This window comes from Panthera pardus, unplaced genomic scaffold (genome assembly GCF_024362965.1).
Source record: "Panthera pardus isolate Hobbes unplaced genomic scaffold, ASM2436296v1 HiC_scaffold_10, whole genome shotgun sequence".
Taxonomy (NCBI): domain Eukaryota; kingdom Metazoa; phylum Chordata; class Mammalia; order Carnivora; family Felidae; genus Panthera; species Panthera pardus.
In genome coordinates, this window is record NW_026526655.1 from 4,372,108 (window position 1) to 4,393,797 (window position 21,690).

At 47.3% G+C, this 21,690-nt stretch overlaps 1 protein-coding gene across 1 annotated transcript in view; it reads left to right on the top strand.

Moving 5' to 3' along the window:
• Window positions 1-21,690, top strand: part of IQCA1 (IQ motif containing with AAA domain 1) — a 154,361-nt gene that overhangs the window by 5,967 nt on the left and 126,704 nt on the right. Inside the window, exons 2-5 of the mRNA XM_053903354.1 lie at window positions 3,719-4,043; window positions 7,144-7,263; window positions 10,410-10,601; window positions 13,406-13,477. Coding sequence (XP_053759329.1) covers window positions 3,719-4,043; window positions 7,144-7,263; window positions 10,410-10,601; window positions 13,406-13,477 — 709 coding nt within the window. The remainder of the gene's footprint in view (window positions 1-3,718; window positions 4,044-7,143; window positions 7,264-10,409; window positions 10,602-13,405; window positions 13,478-21,690) is intronic.

Genomic DNA, 21,690 nt, shown 5'->3' on the forward strand with positions numbered 1-21,690 from the left:
TGCTGTATTTAGCTCTGCTTCTCTTTATGTGAAATTCTCGCAGATTCCTGGGATGACCCCTCCCTGGTCAGAGGGAACCACTCTTTTGATCTGGCGCTGGCTACATCCTGTTTGCTAACTGGGACTTTAGATCCAGGTTCTAAACAAAATTAGCCTGTAATTGTCTTCTGTATCGTCCTGACAGGTGTAGGCCACAAAACAAACCACGCGGTTTTCTGTTTTATGTGGACACTTTCTCTGCAGCCGGCGTCACCCATCAGGTCAGGGGACGCCGGGGTCTGCCGTCCCCCCTCAGGGTGTCCGAGTCTGGGCTCTGGCGAACTGAGAACGTGCTCGGCCCCCCGACACCCTGCACAGCCCCCCCACCCCCACCCCGGCTCCCCCGGGCACGTACGTGACAAGCTGGCCTGGACGGCTCCACAGCAGCCCCCTTGGTTTCTCCTCCGCCTCCCCTGTCCCGTTTGCCTGTCGTTTAAAGGCCCGGCAGGCAGAGTGGCCCCATGCGCCACGCTGGGACCGGGCAGAAGGTGCTGCTGCTGCCATTACGGGGCAGAGTGTCCAACAAACAGCCGTTTCTTCTGCAAGGAGCGGCAGGTCCTGTGCTGAGCGGAATCTAACTTTCCCCAAAACGTTCTCTCTTCATCGAGTCGTCTGGCAGAGACTTTTCCACTGGCAATGGTTTTTAAAGATGGCCACGTTTGGAGACATGGGACGTTGGCGCCCGCGGATGGCACGCCCGAGGCAGCCTTCAGTATGAACCTCGCTGGAGTGCTGGGGTGGGGCCGTGTGTTTTCAACCGTGAATCTGTGTTTTCTCGTGGCGCCCATCAGAGCTATGCCCTGCGAGGCATCACCCTCGTCTGCTTTCACCCCGAAGACCGGGGAGCCACAAAGCGCTCAGAGTATGGGCGCTGGGGCCAGCCTGCCTGGGCGAGGGCCCTGCGTGCAGATCGCTCTGCTTTGGGCAACTTTGCCGTGTCTCCGTCCGCCCGTCTGCAAACCGCAGCGACGATAGCACCTGCCCCATGGGCTTGTCGGGTTTACAGGAGCACTGAGGACGGTGACCGACGTGACGTCCTGGTGAGCTGTTAACCCTCATCATCACCATCGTCATTGTCATCACCATCATCTGAACCTGAAAGACTTGGCACCAAGGAAAGCTTGTGACTTGTGGCCAGGAAGATGAACGTCTCTTATCTCTGTCCCAGGAACAAACACATAATGGATTAATGGGGTGCCCGGGTGGCGGTTGAGCCTCCGACTTCAGCTCAGGTCATCATCTCACGGTCCGTGGGTTCGAGCCCTGCATCGGGCTCTGTGCTCACAGCTCAGAGCCTGGAGCCTGCTTCGGATTCTGTGTCTCCTGCTCTTTCGCTGTCCCTCCCGGGCTCATGCTCTGTCTCTCTTGCTTTTAAAAATAAACAAAACATTTTCAAAAATTGATTAAAAAATGTTTTGGGGCACCCGGGTGGCTCAGTCAGTTGAGCATCTGACTTCAGATCAGGTCATGATCTTGTGGTCTGTGGGTTCGAGCCCCACATCGGGCTCTGTGCTCACAGCTGGGAGCCTGGAGTCTATTTTGGATTCTGTATCTCCCTCTCTCTCTGCCCCTCCCCCACTTGTGCACGCACTCTCGCTCTCTTTCTCTCTCTCTCTCTCTCTCTCTCTGTCTCATAAATAAACTTTAAAAGTGACCACTTGCCCATATTCTCCCTTTTAAAAAATAAGAAAATAAAAAGTAAAAAATGTTTAATTTTTTTAATGTTTTATTTTTTAAATGTTTATTTTTAAAAATGTTTTCAGTTGTTAAGTTTATACGAACCGATAACATACTGACACGTATTTATTATGCTTAATAGTGTAATATCACATTTTAAAATAAAATGAAAATATTTTAACTTGAAAAATCCAAGAATTGGAATTTTTTAATGCAAGGTGAAAACGTCCGCACCAGGAGCAGAGTGGGAGCGCACAGCAGTGTCTGGGCCCTGGCACAGGGACGGGCTCTGTGCCCTGGGACTGCTGCCCCCATGGGGCCTGGCTGCAAACCGGCCTGCAGGGCTACGGTTGGACCCCCGTGAATCCGGGTGGGATCGCCCTTCCCGGCAGTGCCCTTGCTGGGCTGTGCATGGTGAGACACCAGCTTCTCGGCTGGGAGGCAAGCTGAGGAAGGGGTAGACACTCAGAATGTATAAAGAACCCCCAGAAATTAGTAGAAAAACAATCCGACATAAAAACAAGCAAAGCAGGGGCACCTGGGTGTTTCAGTCAGTTGAGCCTCCGACTTCGGCTCAGGTCATGATCTCATGGCTCGTGGGTTCGAGCCCCACGTCGGGCTCTGTGCTGACAGCTCGGAGCCTGGAGCCTGCTGCCGATTCTGTGTCTTCCTCTCTCTCTGACCTTCCCCCGTTCATGCTCTGTCTCTCTCTGTCTCAAAAATAAATAAACATTAAAAAAAAATTAAAAAAAAAACAAAGCAAAGCAAATGGATAAACAACCTCCAACGACCAGAGTGCGTGGAGATACTCAGTCTCATTTGTCATCAAGTGAACGGACGTTAAAAGGGGGAGGTCCAGTTTGTCACCCACCCCCCTTGGCAAGAGTTAGGAGTGTACTTTTTGGCGGTGGTGGTTCTGTTTTTGGTCAAGGTAGAGGTGGCGGTACCATGTTGAATTGTGGTCTGGAGCTCAGACTCACGCGCACTGGGCTCAGACACCCACCTCCCTGTCAGGAGCAGGCCACCTCCCCCTCCCACCGCACAGAGAGGCACAGGAGCCCTGCTCAGGGAGCGTCCCCTGCAACATCACACATAACACAGGTCACGGCCCGTGGTCACTTCCGGGACCTGATGTTTACGGTTCTCAGAGGACAGGGCTGATGCAAGGAGGAGCAGAGAGTGGGGCCAGAGCAGAAGACCCAGAGGGCGTGCCTGGGAATGACCTTGGGAAGGTCGATGGGGGACTCCCAGGTAAACAAGGTGGACCAAATGAGCATTTCGATCTCCCACTCTTCCTGAATCGCCTCCAAAATGGCAATAGAGGACTTCAAAGGCCATACACGCATGAGGGCCAAGGGAACATTCGAGCATTTGACAGGAGATATCACAAAAACCCAGAAGGAGGGACAACAGATGAGACAAGAGGGAAGAGGCAGGCTAGGGAACGCCAGCAGGGGGGCGGCGAGGGAAAGCCCACCTTCCGGCAGAGCCCTGGGAAGAGAGAGCACAAGGCCTGGTCCTTCTGAGTGCTAGTTGTTCATTCTTGATGACGATTTACAAGAGTCTCTCTGGGGTGTAATTGTTCATTCATAGCATCTGCTCACGTTCAACTTTATAAAATAGTATGGAATGACTTTCCAATGTCATTGTTCCAGTTTATACCCCACCAGCTGTGTATCTGGACAGATCGGTTGAATATTCTCGTTATCAACTTCTTCGTCTATTAAATGAGTATAATGATGCAGGTTTTATGGGCCTAGTGAGGAATCGCTTGATATCATTTAGGTGAAAAGTCTTTTAATCTACGTATTTGATGATAACAGCGTGGTCACATCCAAAAATCACATGCACCTCAAAATGAGACACAAATGGTCTAAAGGGCCTCGTAATTACATGCCGTGTTCTTAGCTCTCATTCGATGCCGCGTTACTGTTTGTTATACCAGATGCCCATTTTGTGTGGCTTATGAAGGAATTTTTGCTTATTCTCTGTCTTCCCTCAGAATGTATAATAAGATATGGCATCAGACCCAAGAAGCCCTCAATTCTCTGCTTGATAAAGAGTCTGAGACTATGATGGAATCACAAAGAAATCAAGGTTTCATCTTCCAAATGTTAGCCACCTTCTACATAAAATATGTGCAGATCTTTAGAAACCTGGAGAATGTCTACGACCAGATTGTCCACCCACAGAAGCGACTGCTGATCCGAAAAATACTGGACGGGGTGATGGGTCGCATCCTGGAGCTGAAGAATGAGATGGTTGAATTGGAATTAACCGAGTTTCATTATTTCGATGATATCCTACAGGACCTAAAGTTGGCTCCTGTAAGTACTCAGCCTCTTTTCTCATCAGTGTCTTGTTTTAAATCGGATATGTAGGTCCGTAACCAATACTCTAGGCTTCCTAGGCACATTTACTGGTTGTTGTATGAAAAGGTGAAGCTTTGCCCTTCGGTTGGGCCATACTGCTATGGACAAGGATTGGGTTCCTGTAGTTGTGGGCACAGACAAATCTTTTCACAGTCCTTGGGTCCAATGTTGTGGTCTTACTTGGTCACCATGGTGTCTGCCCAGGTCTGTTGGATGGAGGAGGCCAACCCTTTCGCAAATATCCTGTGGCACAAACCCTCCCAATTTCCAGTAGCAGTGCCCCTACTTTTGTTGCCCAGGGAGATCTCCTTCTGGCCTTTGTTTACCCCCATTTTCTTCGGGCTGATTGGCTGCTGGTTCCTTATTACCAGGTGGATGTGTCTCCTCCTCTCCTTTGGGTCTTTGGTGACTTGGGGATTTATGGCGATAGGCCTCTGAGGCTCAGACAAGAAAGAAGGGCCTCCTCTCTCTCTCTCTGATGCCCTGGAGCTGAGGACCTTCTGTCTCCCCACCACCGCCCTCCCGACCCCCACTGCCAGACGCCCAGAGTCTCTTCTGACGCTCTGTCTGGCCGAGTCAGCCAGAGGCCAGCGGACAGCTCCTTGCAGTGTCACGGTCCTGTGAGCTCAGTCTTCGTTTCAAAAGGAACATTTCCCTAAAATAAAATTAAAAGGAGACAGTGTTCAATTTTCCACCTGGTGTGTAATGCTCCTTCCTTTCGAAAACATGCGAGATTCTATAAAGGTTGTTTCTTTCCGGAATAGGTTTTTCTAGCATTGTTATTGCACTTTGTTAGAAAGGACTATAAGGGTAACTAAAATGATGGAAAGTGTTGAAGGTCACTCCGAAACTTTCATGTTTGTCGCGTTCACTTACAAGAGCATGGCTTAAAGCCCTGGATTTTTTCGGTCAGGTGTACTTTACTCCACCCGTGTGAAAAGATCAAGAACCCCTGAGGATAAGCGTGAAATCAACAGCCATTAAATCATATCCCTAAATCGAATTAGTGAAGTAGTATTAAATGTATTAATTTAATCCCGAGAATATTAAATAGCCTGCTCAAAGTTGAAGAGTAAGACATCTATGAAATCTGTGTGGCGGGCTCCTTCAGATTTTCCCCTGCTTTTCCTCCTGCTTCAGTCGTCACCCCTCTGGTTGAGCTGGTTCATCTTTTCAAAGTTCATGAGCACTAAAAGGGGCGATGAACGAGTGACATTGTCCAGGAAGCCTTCCCGGTAGGAGACTGTCAACTGTGTGGTCCAGCACTTCTGGGGTGGGCACACTGAGCCACATGACGACACTGGGGTCCAGGCGGGACCAGCAGCGGCACGGACCCCGGGAGCGCTGCCGGGCCAGGGACACGCACACGTACCAGCTCTGGGAAGTCCTGTGGGGCTCAGCCCTGCAGTTCCCAGTGGAAGCCTGACCAGCCAGCACCCCTGAGTCTGGGCCCCTGTGGCCGCCACCCACATGGCACACGGCTCCGCTATTCCATCGGGCCAGCACCCAGCTATCTGTGTGCGGTGTGACCCACACCCCGGCCACAGCTGATCAGACCAGGGATGGGTGCTGGTGGCTGCCCCAGGCGATCCTTCCCCGAGAGATTCTGAAACTGAGACCGAGAGACTGGTTTCTGTCTTCGAGTCAGAACTGTGCTGCCCCAAATTCGCGAGTTCATCAGATGCTCAGAAGAATGGAGAAAGCCGCTCTCCAGAGAACACGAGAGAGGTCCCTTAGAGAATGGGAAACCCCAAAGCATCTGGGTTGGACATAAAGTGGTTTGCGGATGGAGGTCTAGCCGCGAACCCGAGCAACTGTCTTCGGCTTCCCTCCTCTTTCTTCCTCCGCTGCTCCGTTCCCTCACCCTCAGACTCTTCGTTCTCGGACCCTGCGGAGCCGTGTCAATAACACGTTGTCGTCACAGTTGGAAAAGCACAATGCTTTAACACACCTACTAATAAATACAATCTCCACATTAAATAAAAGCGTAATCACTCTCTTCTGACTTTGCTCCATCCCCCAGGCCACAGTCACTCACTGCATCCTGGAAACCCACTTTCAGTTCACCCCAAAATTCCATCCGTCTAAGAAAAGTTTGGCTGTCAAAAGCAGTTGCCGTCTGGTATTGGTACAATCTCACCAAGTCCTAAAAAAGGACACCCCTTTCTGTTACAATGCTTCTTTAAGGGAAGGCCTGTTCAGCAGAATTCCCCGGGTAGGGGAGAGGGTGTGGAGAGTCATGCCAGAATAGGGAAAAGGGGAACTGACCCCGAGGACCAAACCCTTAGCTTTGCCCAGCCGACTGGTCTACCAGGGGGCAGCCAGGAGGGTCTGAAAGAGTGTCTAGCACAGTGTTCCTCATGGGGGTGGCCAAGGGCCACCCCGCACCCCCAGATAGCACTTCTACCCTTCTGATGGTTGAACTTGGGCTCGTAAATATTCGCGTGACCTCCAGCAACTGAACTAGTTGGTAATATGCACAAGTGAAAAACAGAAGTTTATATTTATTGCATAAAAAACAAGTTTCCTAATAAAGCAAATGAACTTTGCCAATAACTTTTGTAATTTGGGGTCGTTTAGGGAAAAGTCCAACCAAAGTATTAGGGGAAAAAAAACCTGTGATCATTTACAGGCAAATAGTTAACGATGCTGATGATAAATCATTAGGTTTATTTCAAAGATCTCTCGGTCGCAATACTTTGCTATCTTAATTTGCATTATTGTTTGAGGTAGGCTGAGATGATACTCTATTTCCTTACAGAAATTCATGAAGTTATCATGAGTTAATTGTGAATTAATTGATGTGAGTTCTTACGTTTTACATAACGATTAAAATAAGGGCCACGGCGATGACTTTTCCTTATGACTTTATTTGCGTTTCCTTAGCGGTAATGAATTGTTTTTATGCCACTGGTGTCATCACCTCTTGAATAAGGATGGGAGGTAAAATGCATCTCTTTGATATACGGTCCTTACTGTATGTTTTAGATGGGTTTGAACTGTGTCCTTAAGTTGTGACAAATGTGCCCTTTTGCTTATTTTTTCTCTTCTCTAGCAACAATTAGATATTCCCATCCCCAAGTATTTTTTGAAGGAGAAGTTGGAAGTAATCAAAGGAAGAGAGAAAATCCTGGCTCAGATATTAGCTGACACTGGATTAGATATGGCTGAAAAGGTTTGTAAACCATTTTAACCACCATCATTCCATAATCTATAAAACCTCCTTTCCCCGTGGCTCCTGACTGTGTGAGAGACAGATTGTCTCCAGGGCGAGGAAAGGAGCACTCGTCCCCCGTGCTGTTCGGTATGTAAGAAGTTGCTTACCTTCAGGATGTGTCTTTGACGATTCATAAGCATTATTTTCAAGAACTTAGAAACAGAGATCAGAACGTAATGCTTTGTTGGCGAATCTCAGTGTCTCTGAGATTAGGCAGATCATTGACTCTGTAATTCTTCAACTCAGGTTCACCTAACCTAAAGTCAGAAGCTGAGTGTTTCACGGGAAATAATTGCTAAGATAACCTACTGGGCAGTCTTTTCATTTCAGACATTTCCACATGGCACTGCCATATCCGCCTTCTGGCCAGTCACGCATTTCGGTGACCCTCGCTGCCTCCCGAATCAGTGCCTCGTGCCCCTGGCCGGTCACGGCCCAAGCAGGGAGGCGGCAGTCGTGTGTCCAAACTGGGACAATTCAGGGTGAAAGGGGCGCTCTCGGTAACTACGCGAGGGGAAACCAGCACGTGCGGGCTTCCCGCAGATAGGCCCCACTGGGTGTTGGGTCACGGCACCGTGGAAAATTCCGAGCACAACCAGAATGGCAGCAGGGAGAGAGAAGGATGCGGCCTGTCTGCCTGCCTGGAGAAGCAGGTGGGCAACACGCACCGTCTGAGGCGTCTCTGCTCTCTGGCATTCATGGCCGTGCTTCAAGCTGTAGGGAGGGCTCGCTCTTTCCCCTACACCTCGGCCTGTCGAAACGGTGCTCGTTCAGCAGAGCCCAGCCTGATGCAGCAACCCTCCGGCACCTGTCCTGACCCCGCTAACTCGAGGCTGTCCCTCCTTCCTCCACCTTGCCCTTAGATGCCCGGCCCTTCCTCTGCACTGCACACTCCCGGAGGCCAGTCCCAGGGCCTTTTAGAGTGGGGGCCATCGAGCCGTCCTTGCACCTGTCCCTGCCTTCAGCCCATGCGTCATTCAGAGGGAAGCCCTCAGCACCATCTGGCGCCCCCCAGAGGAATCCCCAGGCACAGAGCACTGACCAGCAGTGCAGACTTCACTGAGGGCTTTTTACAGGGGACACGAGAAGGGAGGTGACATCACAGATGCTACAGTAGAGCCCTAAAGATCCCTCTCTGCTCCTTGTCCTGCTTACCCTCTCTGCTGTCCCTCTTCACTTGTGCGGGGTCGACGGCAGGGAACTTTCTTTCCCAGCAGCCAGCCCCACTGGATCTGCTACGTAGTCCCGGCCATCTCTGTCCCAGCCCCATCCGAAGACGGGCTGAACGTCCGCGAAACACCGGGCTCCGGGCAGCAGCACGCGACACCTGTGTGACTTTCCCTTGGCCTTCGGTGCCTCACGAGACCCCATTTGCACCTTAAGCTGCCTCTTTCCTAAAGATATACGTACATGCAATATAGATCCCAAGAAGAATTCTGGGAGACAGATGTCACCGTCCGGTCCTCCATTTCTCATGCTTCGTATTTAGTCTTGGGCCCTCCATAAATGTTCAGATATCTTTGTCGTCCTGCATAGACCACGCCAACCCTCAGAAGTATTCAGTAAGGGCTGCAACGATTTTCAGAGTGATGATGTCTGAAGGAAATAAGTACAATGATAGCTCATGTTTGCAGGACACCTGCTCTCTGCTCCAGTGATTGAACAGGCCTCATCCAATTCGGTACCAAAACGGCCTCCGTTCTACTCTGGCGTGCCAAGTGCGTTATTGAAAACGTGTGCTCCCTGCACATCTGAGATGATGAGGTGTCACTGAAAACAAAACTTGGAGGGATTGGTATGTGGAAGAGCTTCCTCAAGGGGAGCCGAGGCTGAGGCACAGTGGGGGCTTGGTCAGGAAGATGGCCAGTCGTGGCTCAAATTGGCTCCACCCGTACTAACCGCGGGGGCTCGTGTGAATTATTTTTCTTCTATCGGGCTCCGTCTTCTTAACTCTTGAGCGGTCACAGCAATACCTGTCTTGGAGGTTGCTTTGTGAACTTGCTGAGGATATCTAAGAAAAGCATCTGGCCTCTCCGGGGTCTGAGTGAATGCCCCTCCCCACCCCTTGCTCCTTCCTGGGCACCGCGGCCCCCGACACACACAGTCATTACGCAGAGAAGAGGCCATCGCGGGAAACAGTGGCCCCGGGGATGAATTGGAGCCCACACTTGGGACCTCAGCGTCTGGCACCGTGTCCTGATAAGGTGGCCACGCTGCCCTCTGAGACCTGAGCAAGGGCTCAGCCCACGACTGGGTGTTTCTCAGATTCAAAAGGCCTCTCCCTTCTGCTTCTGTCCCTGCATGAGGCTCCACCCAAGCCAGGCCACGTGCCCAGCTTCTCCCTCGCCCCAAGGAGAGCAGAGAGCCTCACCCCTGCATCCACTCAGAGCTGACCCGGGGCTCTGGACGCCCCAGCAGCCTTGCCCTGGACCCTCCTCAGGAAATGGCTCAGCCCCTCACCCGGCGGTGCCTCCACAACCCCCACCTGACGTCTCCAAAGGCAGCATTTTCCTGCACGAGCTCTGATTTTTCTCCAGACATAATCTTCCCGTCCCATTTGGATGTTCTGAAATGCAAACACGTAGGTACTAGAAGACATTTCATACATAAATTGAATACTCCTGAAATGATTTTAGCCTTACTCGTATTCACTACATCATCCCGTAATTGATTTTGAAGCCAGCATTTTACTGCCTGTGTATTTTACGTTTCAAGGTCTCGTATTAAAGATGTGTTTTTAATTTATATGTTTCCACTATTAAGTTAATCAAACGCTGATAGCGATTTTGAGTTTTATTGAATCCATTTTATTGGCATTCCTGGTATAATTTTCTGCCAACCTAAAATATTGTGGGACTCATTAGGATTTTGTTCGGAATGATAGAGGAAAGCTTACGGGATCCTTAAATATGGGACCAGAGCACCAGCGTGGCATGTTATCAAAATCCACATAATTAAAGAGTAGGATGATGGAACGAGACAACTCTCAGACTCTTTATCGAACTTTCAGCAAAGTTGTGTTCGAAGTCAGCTTGTGAGGCTCCCAGGATCAACTGATGTAGTAAACATGTTTAAACACTGATTTACCTTGAATGTTTTTGCAGAAATACTCTGTGAAGAGTATCCCCCTAGAAGAGGCCGTGAAACTAATCCAGATCGCTGAGAGGGCGCGGCAGGGTCGTCTAAGAGCCATGTTCATGAAGCAGATCTTTCTTCAAGAGTACAGAGCGAAACAAGCCAAGTTCCTTAGCGAGAAAGTAGCGGATCTGGAGGCCGCAGCGCTGCAGATTCAGAAGGTGCGGGCAGGGTGCCGGTGGAGCGGGGGCAGGTGCCTTGACACAGCTAGAAATGCACACCAGGGTCAGGGTGAGCTCTGGAACCCAAAATTCCAAAATTCTGCCTTTAAGGGAACTGGATTTTAAATGCTGGAAAGATTTATTATCTTACCCTGGGGACAACCCTTAAGTAAGCTTGGTCACGTGTTGTTTTATTTTGTTTTTAATTGTATTATAAATAGGTGTAACATGCAGGGCATTTTATTCAAATATTTTCAAAGATCATTGATAATCGTTGGAAAGAGTGTTGTGAAACATTCAGTGAGGATGTCAATCCCTAGTGAATTTTTAAAAGCGCGTTCAGGGGTGCCTGGGTGGCTCGGTCGGTTGAGCGTCCGACTTCAGCTCAGGTCACGATCTTGCGGTCTGTGAGTTCGAGCCCCGCGTCGGGCTCTGGGCTGATGGCTCAGAGCCTGGAGCCTGCTTCCGATTCTGTGTCCCTCTCTCTCTGCCCTTCCCCCGTTCATGCTCTGTCTCTCTCTGTCTCAAAAATAAATAAACGTTAAAAAAAAATGATAAATTTAAAAAAATAAAAAATAAAAGCGCATTCACACACAGACGTAATCACAGAAGGGGAGCAAAGGTCAACCCCTCTGGCCGGTGACCGGGACATCCTCGTTCCTTTAAATGTTTATTTATTTGTTGTGAGAGAGAGAGAGAGGGAGAGCAGGAGAGGGGCAGAGAGAGGGGGAGAGAATCCCAAGCAGGCTCTGTGCTGTGAGCGCAGAGCCCGATGCAGGACTCAATCCCATGAACCGTGAGACCGTGACCTGAGCTGAAATCAAGAGTCAGACGCTTAACCAACTGAGCCACCCGGGCACCCCAGTGTTCCTTTCTGAAGCGGGCCTGAGGTCCCCCCGCTTTGTTGGATGAGCACCGGGGGTCTGCTCCACACCTTTTTCCAAATGGAGGCCAAGGCTGCTTACGGGAAATTCAGGAGATGGAAACATGAGGCAAATTGGAACCAGATAAGAGAGAAAGAGAGCATGAGGACACAGACCCCAGCGGGAGGGTCAGGACCCCCTCCCTCTGGGTTCTTGATGGGGGCGGGCAGAAGGGTGCAGGGGGACCGCTAACAGACCGTGTTCTTTATGTTCCTGTGATGAAGTTCTAGACAAGCATCTGAGTTCAGAGCTTGAGTCGTATCAATCTTGGACGTGACCGTGTTATATCTCCCCACATTGCGGTGGAAATTTTTCTTTTAAAACTATGAAGTGCCACCCTTAGATCTAGCCCCACGCTTCTGCAATCTGGAAGTTTCTTTTGAAGAAACCTGGGTAGGGGACTCTCACTAATGAGAATTAGAAGCCACTTCTCCTCTCCCACCCCCGGCTTTATTGCGATGCATTTGACATAAAACATTGTGTACGTTTAAGATGTATGATGTCGTGATGTGATATACGTATATATGGCAAAGTGATTGTCACTGTAAGGGTAATTAAAACGTCCATCACCTCACATAACTACCAGTTTTCGATAGTGAGCACCCTTCAGATCAACTCTTTTAAGCAGCTTTCAAGAACACAGCACAGTGTTGTTGAATGAGGCGAACTCATTCATCTGACAACTGGAAGTTGGTGCCTTCTGGCCACTTTCCCCCATTTTCTTCAACTCCCAGCCCCTAGCGATCCCAAACCTACTCAGATACCCAAACTACTAGACATCTATTTCTACAGGGTCAGGGTTTTTAGATTCCACATGCAAGTGAGATCTTAATAGTAGTTGTCCTTCTCTATGTGGCCTTCTTTCGCTTAGCATGCTGCCCTCAAAATTCATGCATGTTGACACAAATATCAGGATTTCCTTTTTTTAAAATTTTTTATATGTTTATTTATCTTGAGAGAGAGAGACAGAGCATGAACAGGGGAGGGGCAGAGAGAGGGGGAGACACAGAATCCGAAGCAGGCTCCAGGCTCCAAGCTGTCAGCACAGAGCCCAACATGGGGCTCGAACTCACAGACCTTGAGACCATGACCTGAGCCAAAGTCGGATGCTCAACCGACTGAGCCACTCAGGTGCTCAGATTTCCTTTCTTTTTTTTTTTTTAGCTGGATAATATTCCATTGTGTGTATATAGTATATACCACCTTTTTTATCCATTCACCCATCCACTGACAGGTGGTTTCCATCGTCGTATCAATCGTAAATAATGCTGCGATGAACATGCATTGAAATAACGTGTACATCTCTCTTCAAGTCAGTGACTTCATTTCCCTCAAATATGTACCCAGACGTGGGATTGCTGGAGTGTAGGGTAGTTCTATTTTTAATTTTTTGAGGAACCCCCATACGGTGTCCCCAGTGGCTGCCCCGGTTCGCACGCCCACCGGCAGTGCGGGAGGTTCCTTTTCCCCTCACCCTCGCCAGCACCTGTTGTTGCTCGTCTTGTGGATGACGGCCGTTCTGGCAGCCGGGAGGATGTCTGGGCCAGCAGGTGGGCTGTGTGGTTGGCAGATTTGCTTCCAGGGTGTTGGGCGAGTGTGGATCCTGTCCAGCCCGTGGGTGAACAGGACGGCGCCCCGCCCCCCTTGTTCAGTAGGGTGGCTCTGGGTCCACAGTTGGGTGCTCAGGCAGCGAATAGGCCATTTGTTCTCTCTTTAAATTTTTTGCCTGTGATCACAGAGGAAAAAATATTCCATGAACACACACACGCGCACAGCCTTGACTGCATAGTCATTGTATCATTTGAAACGGGAGAAAGGGTAGGACAGGGTTTTTGTTTTTGTTTTAATGTATTAGACAAATAACCATTTATTTCTTTTTAGGTCTGGCGAGGTTTCCATCAACATAAGAAAACCGAAAAACTGAGGCAGGAGGAGATGATATTCCTGGGTATGGTAAGTTCTCTTACAGGCAGGACGCGCATGTGGCTTTCTTGGGACTTGTGTCTTAGAGAGTTTTTGTGGGAAGAGAGGAAAGAAAAATAGGTAACCTGTGACTGAAGAGAATGGAGCGGCCCGCACTGCACGGGAGTGTGCCCGGGGGATCTGGACAGAGCAGTCACGTGTCCGTGTACACATCTCCCTTGGAATACGCAGAGCGTTCCGGGCGTGGGAATAAGCTCTGAATTGCTCACAAACCGCCATTCCTGCGTGAGGTCTGCCCTGCCCTCCGTCAGTATTTGTGGTCAAGAGAATGGGTTTGCACTGAGCTAGCTGGCTTTTGGGGGCAGATCTCCGTGGGGATGACTGAATCAGAGCTGAATGGGTGCGTATTAGTTACCTGTTGCCGCGTAACAATATGACCACAACCTAGCAGCTTAAACACACACTCATCAGCTCAGTTTCTGTGGGTCAGGAGTCTGGGCTTAGCTAAGTCTCCTGCTCAGGGTCTCACAAGGCTGCAGGCAGCTGTCATCTGAGGCCCACGTGGGTAAAATCCACTCCCAAACTTGTGCGGTTGGGAGCAGGATGTAGTTCAGTGCCCCATATTTAATGCCGGGATAAAAACATTGATAGATACTGTGGCTGAGGCTTTGAAAATGCTAATCATGTACCAAGCTCGAGTGGGGCTAAAAGAAGAAAAGAAACACAGATAACCACAAATACCAATAAGCTTTAAAAAAAAAAAAAACAAACAAACTATTAAATAGTATCCTGAGTGACTAAGGTAATAAGTTAGAAAATACTGAACAGAGAAGGTGATCTAGGGAAGTACAAAGATCGAAACAGACCAAAGAGGTAAAAAAACAAATACCCAAACAAACTAATCACTGCAGCGAATGCCAAGTGATTTTCCGCATCCCGGCTTTCACTTGGGGCCTGTGAGAAGCAGGTGCCAGGGTGGAGTTGGATGGTCAGAGCATTTACCGGGAGGAGCGGAGGGAGGGAGGGCGGGGAGGCTGGGGGAGCCCCACAGGGAGGCCGGAATGACGGGGCGGTGGGGGGGGGGCGGTGGCAGGAGAGGGGTGGAGAGGAAGAGCCAGCCCGGCAGTGCTCTCGCGCCATGTTTTTTAAATCTCTGCTAAGAAAGGAAAAGAAAGCCAGTAATGGTGATGCCCGGACTGGGCGAGGACCCAGGGGCAGGTGCAGCCCGGGGACAATAACCAGGGTTTAAGTGTGCGCCCACCCTTCTGAGGACAGTTTGTCTCCTTATAAACATTAAAGCACAAGGGAGACCGGGGGGCTCAGTCGGTTAAGCATCTGACTTTGGCTCAGGTCATGATTAGCAATTCGTGAGGTCGAGCCCTGCGTCGGGCTCTGTGCTGACGGCTAGGAGCCTGGAGCCCGCTTCGGATTCTGTGTCTCCTCTCTCTCTGCCCCTCCCATGTTCATGCTCTGTCTCTCTGTCTCTCTCTCAAAAAATAAATAAACATCAAACACATTTAAAAAAAAAAAACACTTAGGCCTGTTTGCTCAGTAATCCTGACCCTTGCAATCTCCATGCTAAAAAAAAAAAATGTGAGCAACATTTACGATATATAATTATTTGTATCAGAGCAGTTTTATACTTGGTAGACAGGTGCCCAGAAACAGTTCACACAGTTAAAACGTGCCATTGTGTGGCTTTAGAAGTGTGTTTAGAGTTTCTGTGTAACGTGCCAAGTGTAAAATGTGAACCCCGTGATCCTATTTTTAATGCTTTCGCTTATTTTTACACTTCTCTACAATAAACGTGTTTTTTATGTCTAAAAAATCACAGATAAAGTACATGTTCAAAATTTTATCCCAGGAGAAAATGGTAGGAATCATGGTTTAGACAATCTGTAGCTTTCTTTTTAACTGAACCTTTAAAACTTTTTTTAACGTTTATTTATTTTTGAGAGAGACAGAGCATGAGCGGGGGAGGGGCAGAGAGAGAGGGAGACACAGAATCCAAAGCCAGCTCCAGGGTCTGAGTTGTCAGCACAGAGCCTGATGTGGGGCTCAAACTCACAAGCCTTGAGCTCATGACCTGAGCTGAAGTCAGGCGCTTAACCGACTACTGAGCCACCCAGGTGCCCCGAAACTTTAAATAATACCGATTCACAATACATTTTCCCACGTCTGTGTACTTCTTACCAAATGTATATCTCAATAGGACAAAAATCAGGATTTATGATTTTTCTTGCTTTCTATTTTTAACAATTAATATACTCAGAGAGGTTATGCATCCAACTTCGGCTCAGGTCGTGATCTCATAGATCGTGGGTTCAAGCCCCACATCGGGTTCTGTGCTGACAGCTCAGAGCCTGGAGCCTGCTTTGCATTCTGTGTCTCTGCCTCTGTCTGCCCCTCCCCCGCTTGCACTCTGTCTCTCTCTCTCTTTCAAAAAATAAACAAACATTAAAAAATTTAAATATATATATATATATATGAACTCAAAGAATAACGTGAGAAGTAAAAAAATAACAAATGTTATTTATACTTTTGTAACCAGTGTAGGAAAGTGGGTTTCATTATATTACTCTTTCCTTTTTGTATTTAAGTTATATTTTCTAAGACTGCATTCCACCTTCTCACTTTTAGAGAAATCAGGTGGTGACCAGTGTGTGGGTGATACGAGCACAGTGAGGCACAATAGCTCTCTCAGTTCTGTGATCCACCTTCGACGTGTTCCTTTCACCCATATTTCTATCAGGTCTTCTCCTATAAAAATATTAGTTTCTTTTTGGGACTTGAGGATTTAAATAAATTATGAGATCGTATCAGCGATATTATTAAATATAGAAAAGCTGTAATTGAGCCCCACATTCGGGCTACTGCTGTATAATTTTCATCCGTGTTATGATGGCACGTTCTAAGTAACCAACGGCGGGGTAAATACACTTGATGTTGGAATATCTTGTATCTCCCTTCGGCCCCGTGTCCTGGACCAACCACTCCACCCTGCCACTATGACCCCTGTGCACCACCTCCGTTATCAGCACAGAATTGAAAATACGAATTATTTTGCTTGTGGAAAGAATTCAGGCCCATCTTCCAGACACTTGGAAGGGTGTAGTCAGCCGGTGGAGGGGTCTGATGCCACTGCACGTGTTTATAAAGCCTAAATGGTGACATCCAGCCTTTATTGTCTTAAAGAATACGATCAGTCATACAGTATGTATGTACGATTTAAGAAATACCTCAATCTTCATCACCTATTTTCTTGATTTCCCTTTGATCTCTGAGTTTAAAAAAAAATGAGTCAACATTTCTCTTTGGTATCGAGACACCTGGGACCCCAGCCCATCTCTTGCTGTGCACCTGCTTGGGTGTGCTGAAAGAGCCACGTGGGTGAGTGGCTCTTTACTATTCCTTCCGTAAAAAGGAAGCCTGTCGCATGCTATAGCACAGGCGAACTTTGAAGACATCGTGTGACGTGAAATAAGCAGTCACGAAAAGATAAAAATACTGCCCGATCCCACTTGTATGAGGCACCCAGAGTCATCAGAAACAGAGACACAGAGAGCAGAATCATGACTGCCAAAGGCTCGGGGGGCGGGGGAGGGGGGCCGGCAGTCATTGCCCAGTGGGTGTGGGGTTGCAGTTTTGCAAAATCAAAAAGTTCTACAGATCTGTTTCACAGCAGTGTGAAGACGCAGAACACTGCTGAGCTGTATCCCTAGAAAGTGCCTCTTATGGGTTTGTTTGTTTGTTTAGCCACAATTAAAAAACCTGTTTTTCAATTCACTGGGACATTGCAGCGTATACTGAAATGATTCTATGAGAATCATGACTATTTGCTAGTGGTCAAAAAACACAAATCAAAAATTAAATGAGATACTGCGTTTCCTTGAATCTGAGATGTCACCAATTATAAGACGCATCGTGGTCTTTACATGCTCTTAAAGAGAATACTGTCAGATAAAACAAAACACCACCTTGATTGTAATCCACATCCATCCCTAATTTTGGACACGTTAACTATGAAAACCATGCATCTTAGAATTAGTGACATATGGGACACCTGGGCGCCTCAGTCGGTTAAATGACCGACTCTCGGTTTCGGCTCAGGTCACGATCTCACAGTTTGTGAGATCGAGCCCCACATTGGGCTCTGTGTTGACAGCGTGGAGCCTGCTTGGGATTCTCTCTCTCTCTCCCTCTCTCTCCCCCCTGCCCCCCTCAAAATAAATAAGTAAACATTAAAAAAAAAGAATTAGTGAAATAAGCTAAGTTGTTTCTATCTTATAAGCAAAAGAAAAAAATTTTTTTCAAGTTGTAATTATTGGCAAGGGTGGGAGGCGACGCCATGAGTTACGTGGACTCTGCCTTTCTAAAAGACGATGAGCAAAGTGCACGATGGTTAAGATGTTTACATCCTGTCCCCACAACGTTCTATCTCTGTCTTGAGGAAACCATCCGAAATAGAGATTTATGCCCGTGGAAGTCTCCTCCAGGGTTCTTTTTGATAATGACAAATCGGGGATAAAGCCGGTTCAGAGTAAGGACGTAGTTAAATAACTTCTAGTGGACCCACATTAATGCAGTCGTATGTCACCTTTGAGAACTATGTTTATGATTAGTTTTTGATGGCATGAAAACGCTCAAAGTAAAAATTCAAGGTTTGGAATTACACATATAATTTGATATGATTTCAACTAAATATATACACACATCTATGCACTTGCAAAAGAAAGAAAAGATACCGTGTACAATAGCATTCATTTTTTTTAATGTGGGGACTTTGGAAGATTGTTTCTCTGTCTGTCATTGTATTTTTCAACATGCTTAAACTTTACTTCATTAACTGGGAAAAAGTACACATTTAAAATGAAAGCAAGTGGGCGTAGAATCATACCAATTTTTTTTCCCCTAAGACCTCCACATCATTTGGTGCATATGGATGGGGAGACAGACAAAGATATAAATCTGTTTCTCTCTCCAGCCCTGAAGAGGCAGACACATGTACGATATCGTGAAAAAAACAATGGTTCACTCCAACTTTGTACTTTCCAAACTTAACTAGCAGTCAAAACATTCAGTCTAAGATCATCTAAGTTTGACATGAAATTTTACATTAGCAGTTTGGTTCAACAATTTCCTTTTAATTTAACTCAGCATGCATGTCCTGGATGTCTATTACGTGTAACACGTAGCCAGAAACTCAGGAAGAGCCTAGCACTCTTTTTCATCCGAGAATCTTAATTGCTTACACTGATAGCACACAAAGACAGAATTACGTGTTTGTTACTGTATTTTTTCTGTTTTACTTTGGAGTTTATATCTTTTCAGCTCAAATCAAAGAAGTCTGTGTTAATTTTTCAGCAGTTCAGGGTTTGGATAACATAAAGAGAGCAACTTGTCTGTTTTGCGTTAAATGTGACTTTCTCTGGTTTGCCTTTTTTTTTTTTTCTTCCAAGTACGTCTCCTGCTGGTAGTGTGTATTCTATTGAAATTTTACACCATCGAGAAATGTATGGATTCAATTTTTAAGAGAATGGTATCTCCTGTCCTCTGGCTGATAACCATAAAAAGCCATTACCCCAAATCCAAGAAATGTTTTCAATTGAATATATTTTCCACTATATCACTAATGAAGATATTGTCCACTCGTTTTAAAATTTCATTTTTCCATAACTTCATTTCGTTCCATCACGCCAGCGAATAAGCCGTTGACTTATCTGATCAAAATAGTATTTGTATGTTTTGGGAAGCTTGGCCTATTTCCAGGTATTTAGTAACTGAAACCAGAATTAGAGCAACAGACATCATTATGCCTTCCTTTCCTGACCAAATGTTTCCTTTACCATTGTCATATAAATTATTTTTTTGATATTGCCATTTTAAATATTTATATTCTAAAATCTACAAAAGAAAATAAATAGCACTCTAAAAATTCATGTGCAGTTACTTTAATTGGCAGAGCCAATGGGGTGAATCGAGCGGAAGGAAAATTAATGAATGTAATATATTTCATTCTGTGGATCCCTTTGAAATAATTTGTCCTATGGTCGTGCCCATCGTATATTTTATGTTACCCTGGAGCTAGCAATGTTTTCATTATAATAACGCTGGGGGACAGTTATTAAAGAGGAAGAGCCGTCGCTTGGAAATGAGTCAACTAAGTCTTCAAAGCACCATAAAACCCTGCTCACCTTCAGATTCTAACATCAAACAAGCTGTATTATAAATTATCTGTTGGTCAATCTGGTCTTCCTTATTAACAAATAACCCCAGGGCACCTGGCTGGCTCAGTCGGTTAAGCGTCTGACTCTTGGTTTTAGCTCTGGTCATGAACTCGCAGTTGGTGAGATCGAGCCCCATGTTGGGCTCTGCGCTGACAGTGCGGAGTCTGCTTGGGATTCTCTGTCTCCCTCTCTCTCTGCCCCTCCCCTGCTCGCTCTCTATGTCTCTCTCTCTCAAAATAAATAAATAAATGATAATAAGAATAATAACCCAAAGTTGGAGCTTGGGCCCCCAGTGAGCTCCTGAAACGCAGCCCCCTCAGAAGCCCCACTTGGGAAGCCTGTATGTATGTCAGGAGCCATCGGTGGTCATGGGCTCTTCCTTGGGAACTGTTCTCAGAGCCAAAAGGAGAGAAGGACCAAGAGGACGTGCTCTTTGTGGTCACGACTTTAGTTCCAACCAAAACCGACATCATCCAGCTTGGTCATATATATTATTCATTACAGTTCAAATGATGTTTGTTTCTGGAAATTTATTCTCAGAAAAAAAAAAAAAACAGATTTGTCATGATTCGTGGGGGTTTTGTGTAGTTTTAGTTTTAGTTTACTTTTTGAAGGCAAAAGAACTGTTTCCTAAGCGTCCCTGGGGGAGGCAGCATCTTCGAAATGAGCGCATGTCTCCAGGCACCAGCTTAAAGAGTCTATTCCGCCATGTTGATGAAGACAGGTTTCTGGGTGGCCCGCTTGTGCACCCACTTCTACACGGGGACCTGTGGGAGGTCTTTGGGTGGCATACCCTCCCTCCCTTGAGCCTCAGTTTCTTCTTCCGTAAGAGCAGGATGCTGCCACCTATTTCGCAGAGAGATTCCAGGTAAAGGGCCTGACCTACAGCTTGGGGTAGGATAGGCCTTCAAGGAGCAGTGGCCAACATGAATCATCTTGGAAAAGCATAGTACGTTGTCGCGATAACTGAATCATGAAGAAGTGTGATAACTTGTCTACGTAATGAAACACAGTATATTCCAAAATAAGTTGTTGCAGAAAATACCCATGCCACTAATTTCAAAATACACACTCTCCTGGCCTTTGTTATTTGCTACTCAGATTAATGAACTTGAAATTAGCCTGTTGAAAGTAGGATCTCAGAAAGTAATGGAGTTGGAGCAGCGCACGTGGTCTGACTCTGATCTGCAACCACCCCATGTAGCTGCGGGGGGAGAATTGTGACAGTCCCCTAAGGCAGCGAGCGCTGCCCCCACAAGCCACACGCACTGTGTGTGATGCACCAGAAAAAAGTTCGCAACCCAGGAAAAGCAGTGACCCTGGGTCAGGTGTACGCGAAAGGCTCTTAGGCTGGGCAGAGAGATCAGAGCTTGAGGGAGGGCACCATTTTCTGTTAAATGGGATTTACAGCCTACCTACTCAGAAACTTTCGTTTGATATTAAGTTATTACTATTTTAATTCTGCTGTATTCTTGTTCCGCGTCCCCAGACCATCAGAAATTACATGACAAAAAGAATTCTCTTCCTTATCCTTCCTTTGTAGCCTGTTCCCAGGATTTTTTTTTTTTTTAACGTTTATTTATTTTTGAGAGAGAGGGGGACACAGCATGAGCGAGGCAGGACAGAGAGAGAGAGAGAGAGAGAGAGAGAGAAAGCACGAGCAGGGGAGGGGCAGAGAGAGGGGGAGACACAGAATCCGAAGCAGGCTCCAGGCTATGAGCTGTCAACACAGAGCCCCACCTGGGGCTTGAACTCACAAACCATGAGATCATGACCTGAGCCGAAGTCAGACACTTAATCAACTGAGCTGCCCAGGCGCCCCTGATCCCAGAATTTCTTAGCCTACATCCAAGGGCAGAACGTTCATCCTCAACTACCTTAGATTTGGGCTTGTTACACAGTCTGTTAATGTAGCAGGTAGAGTGGTGAAGGCCATGAATTCAGGAGCCCGCCCATCCGCGTTCAGATCTGGTTCTACCGTTTCCCAGCTGTGGGGACTTCCGGGAGTGACATGAC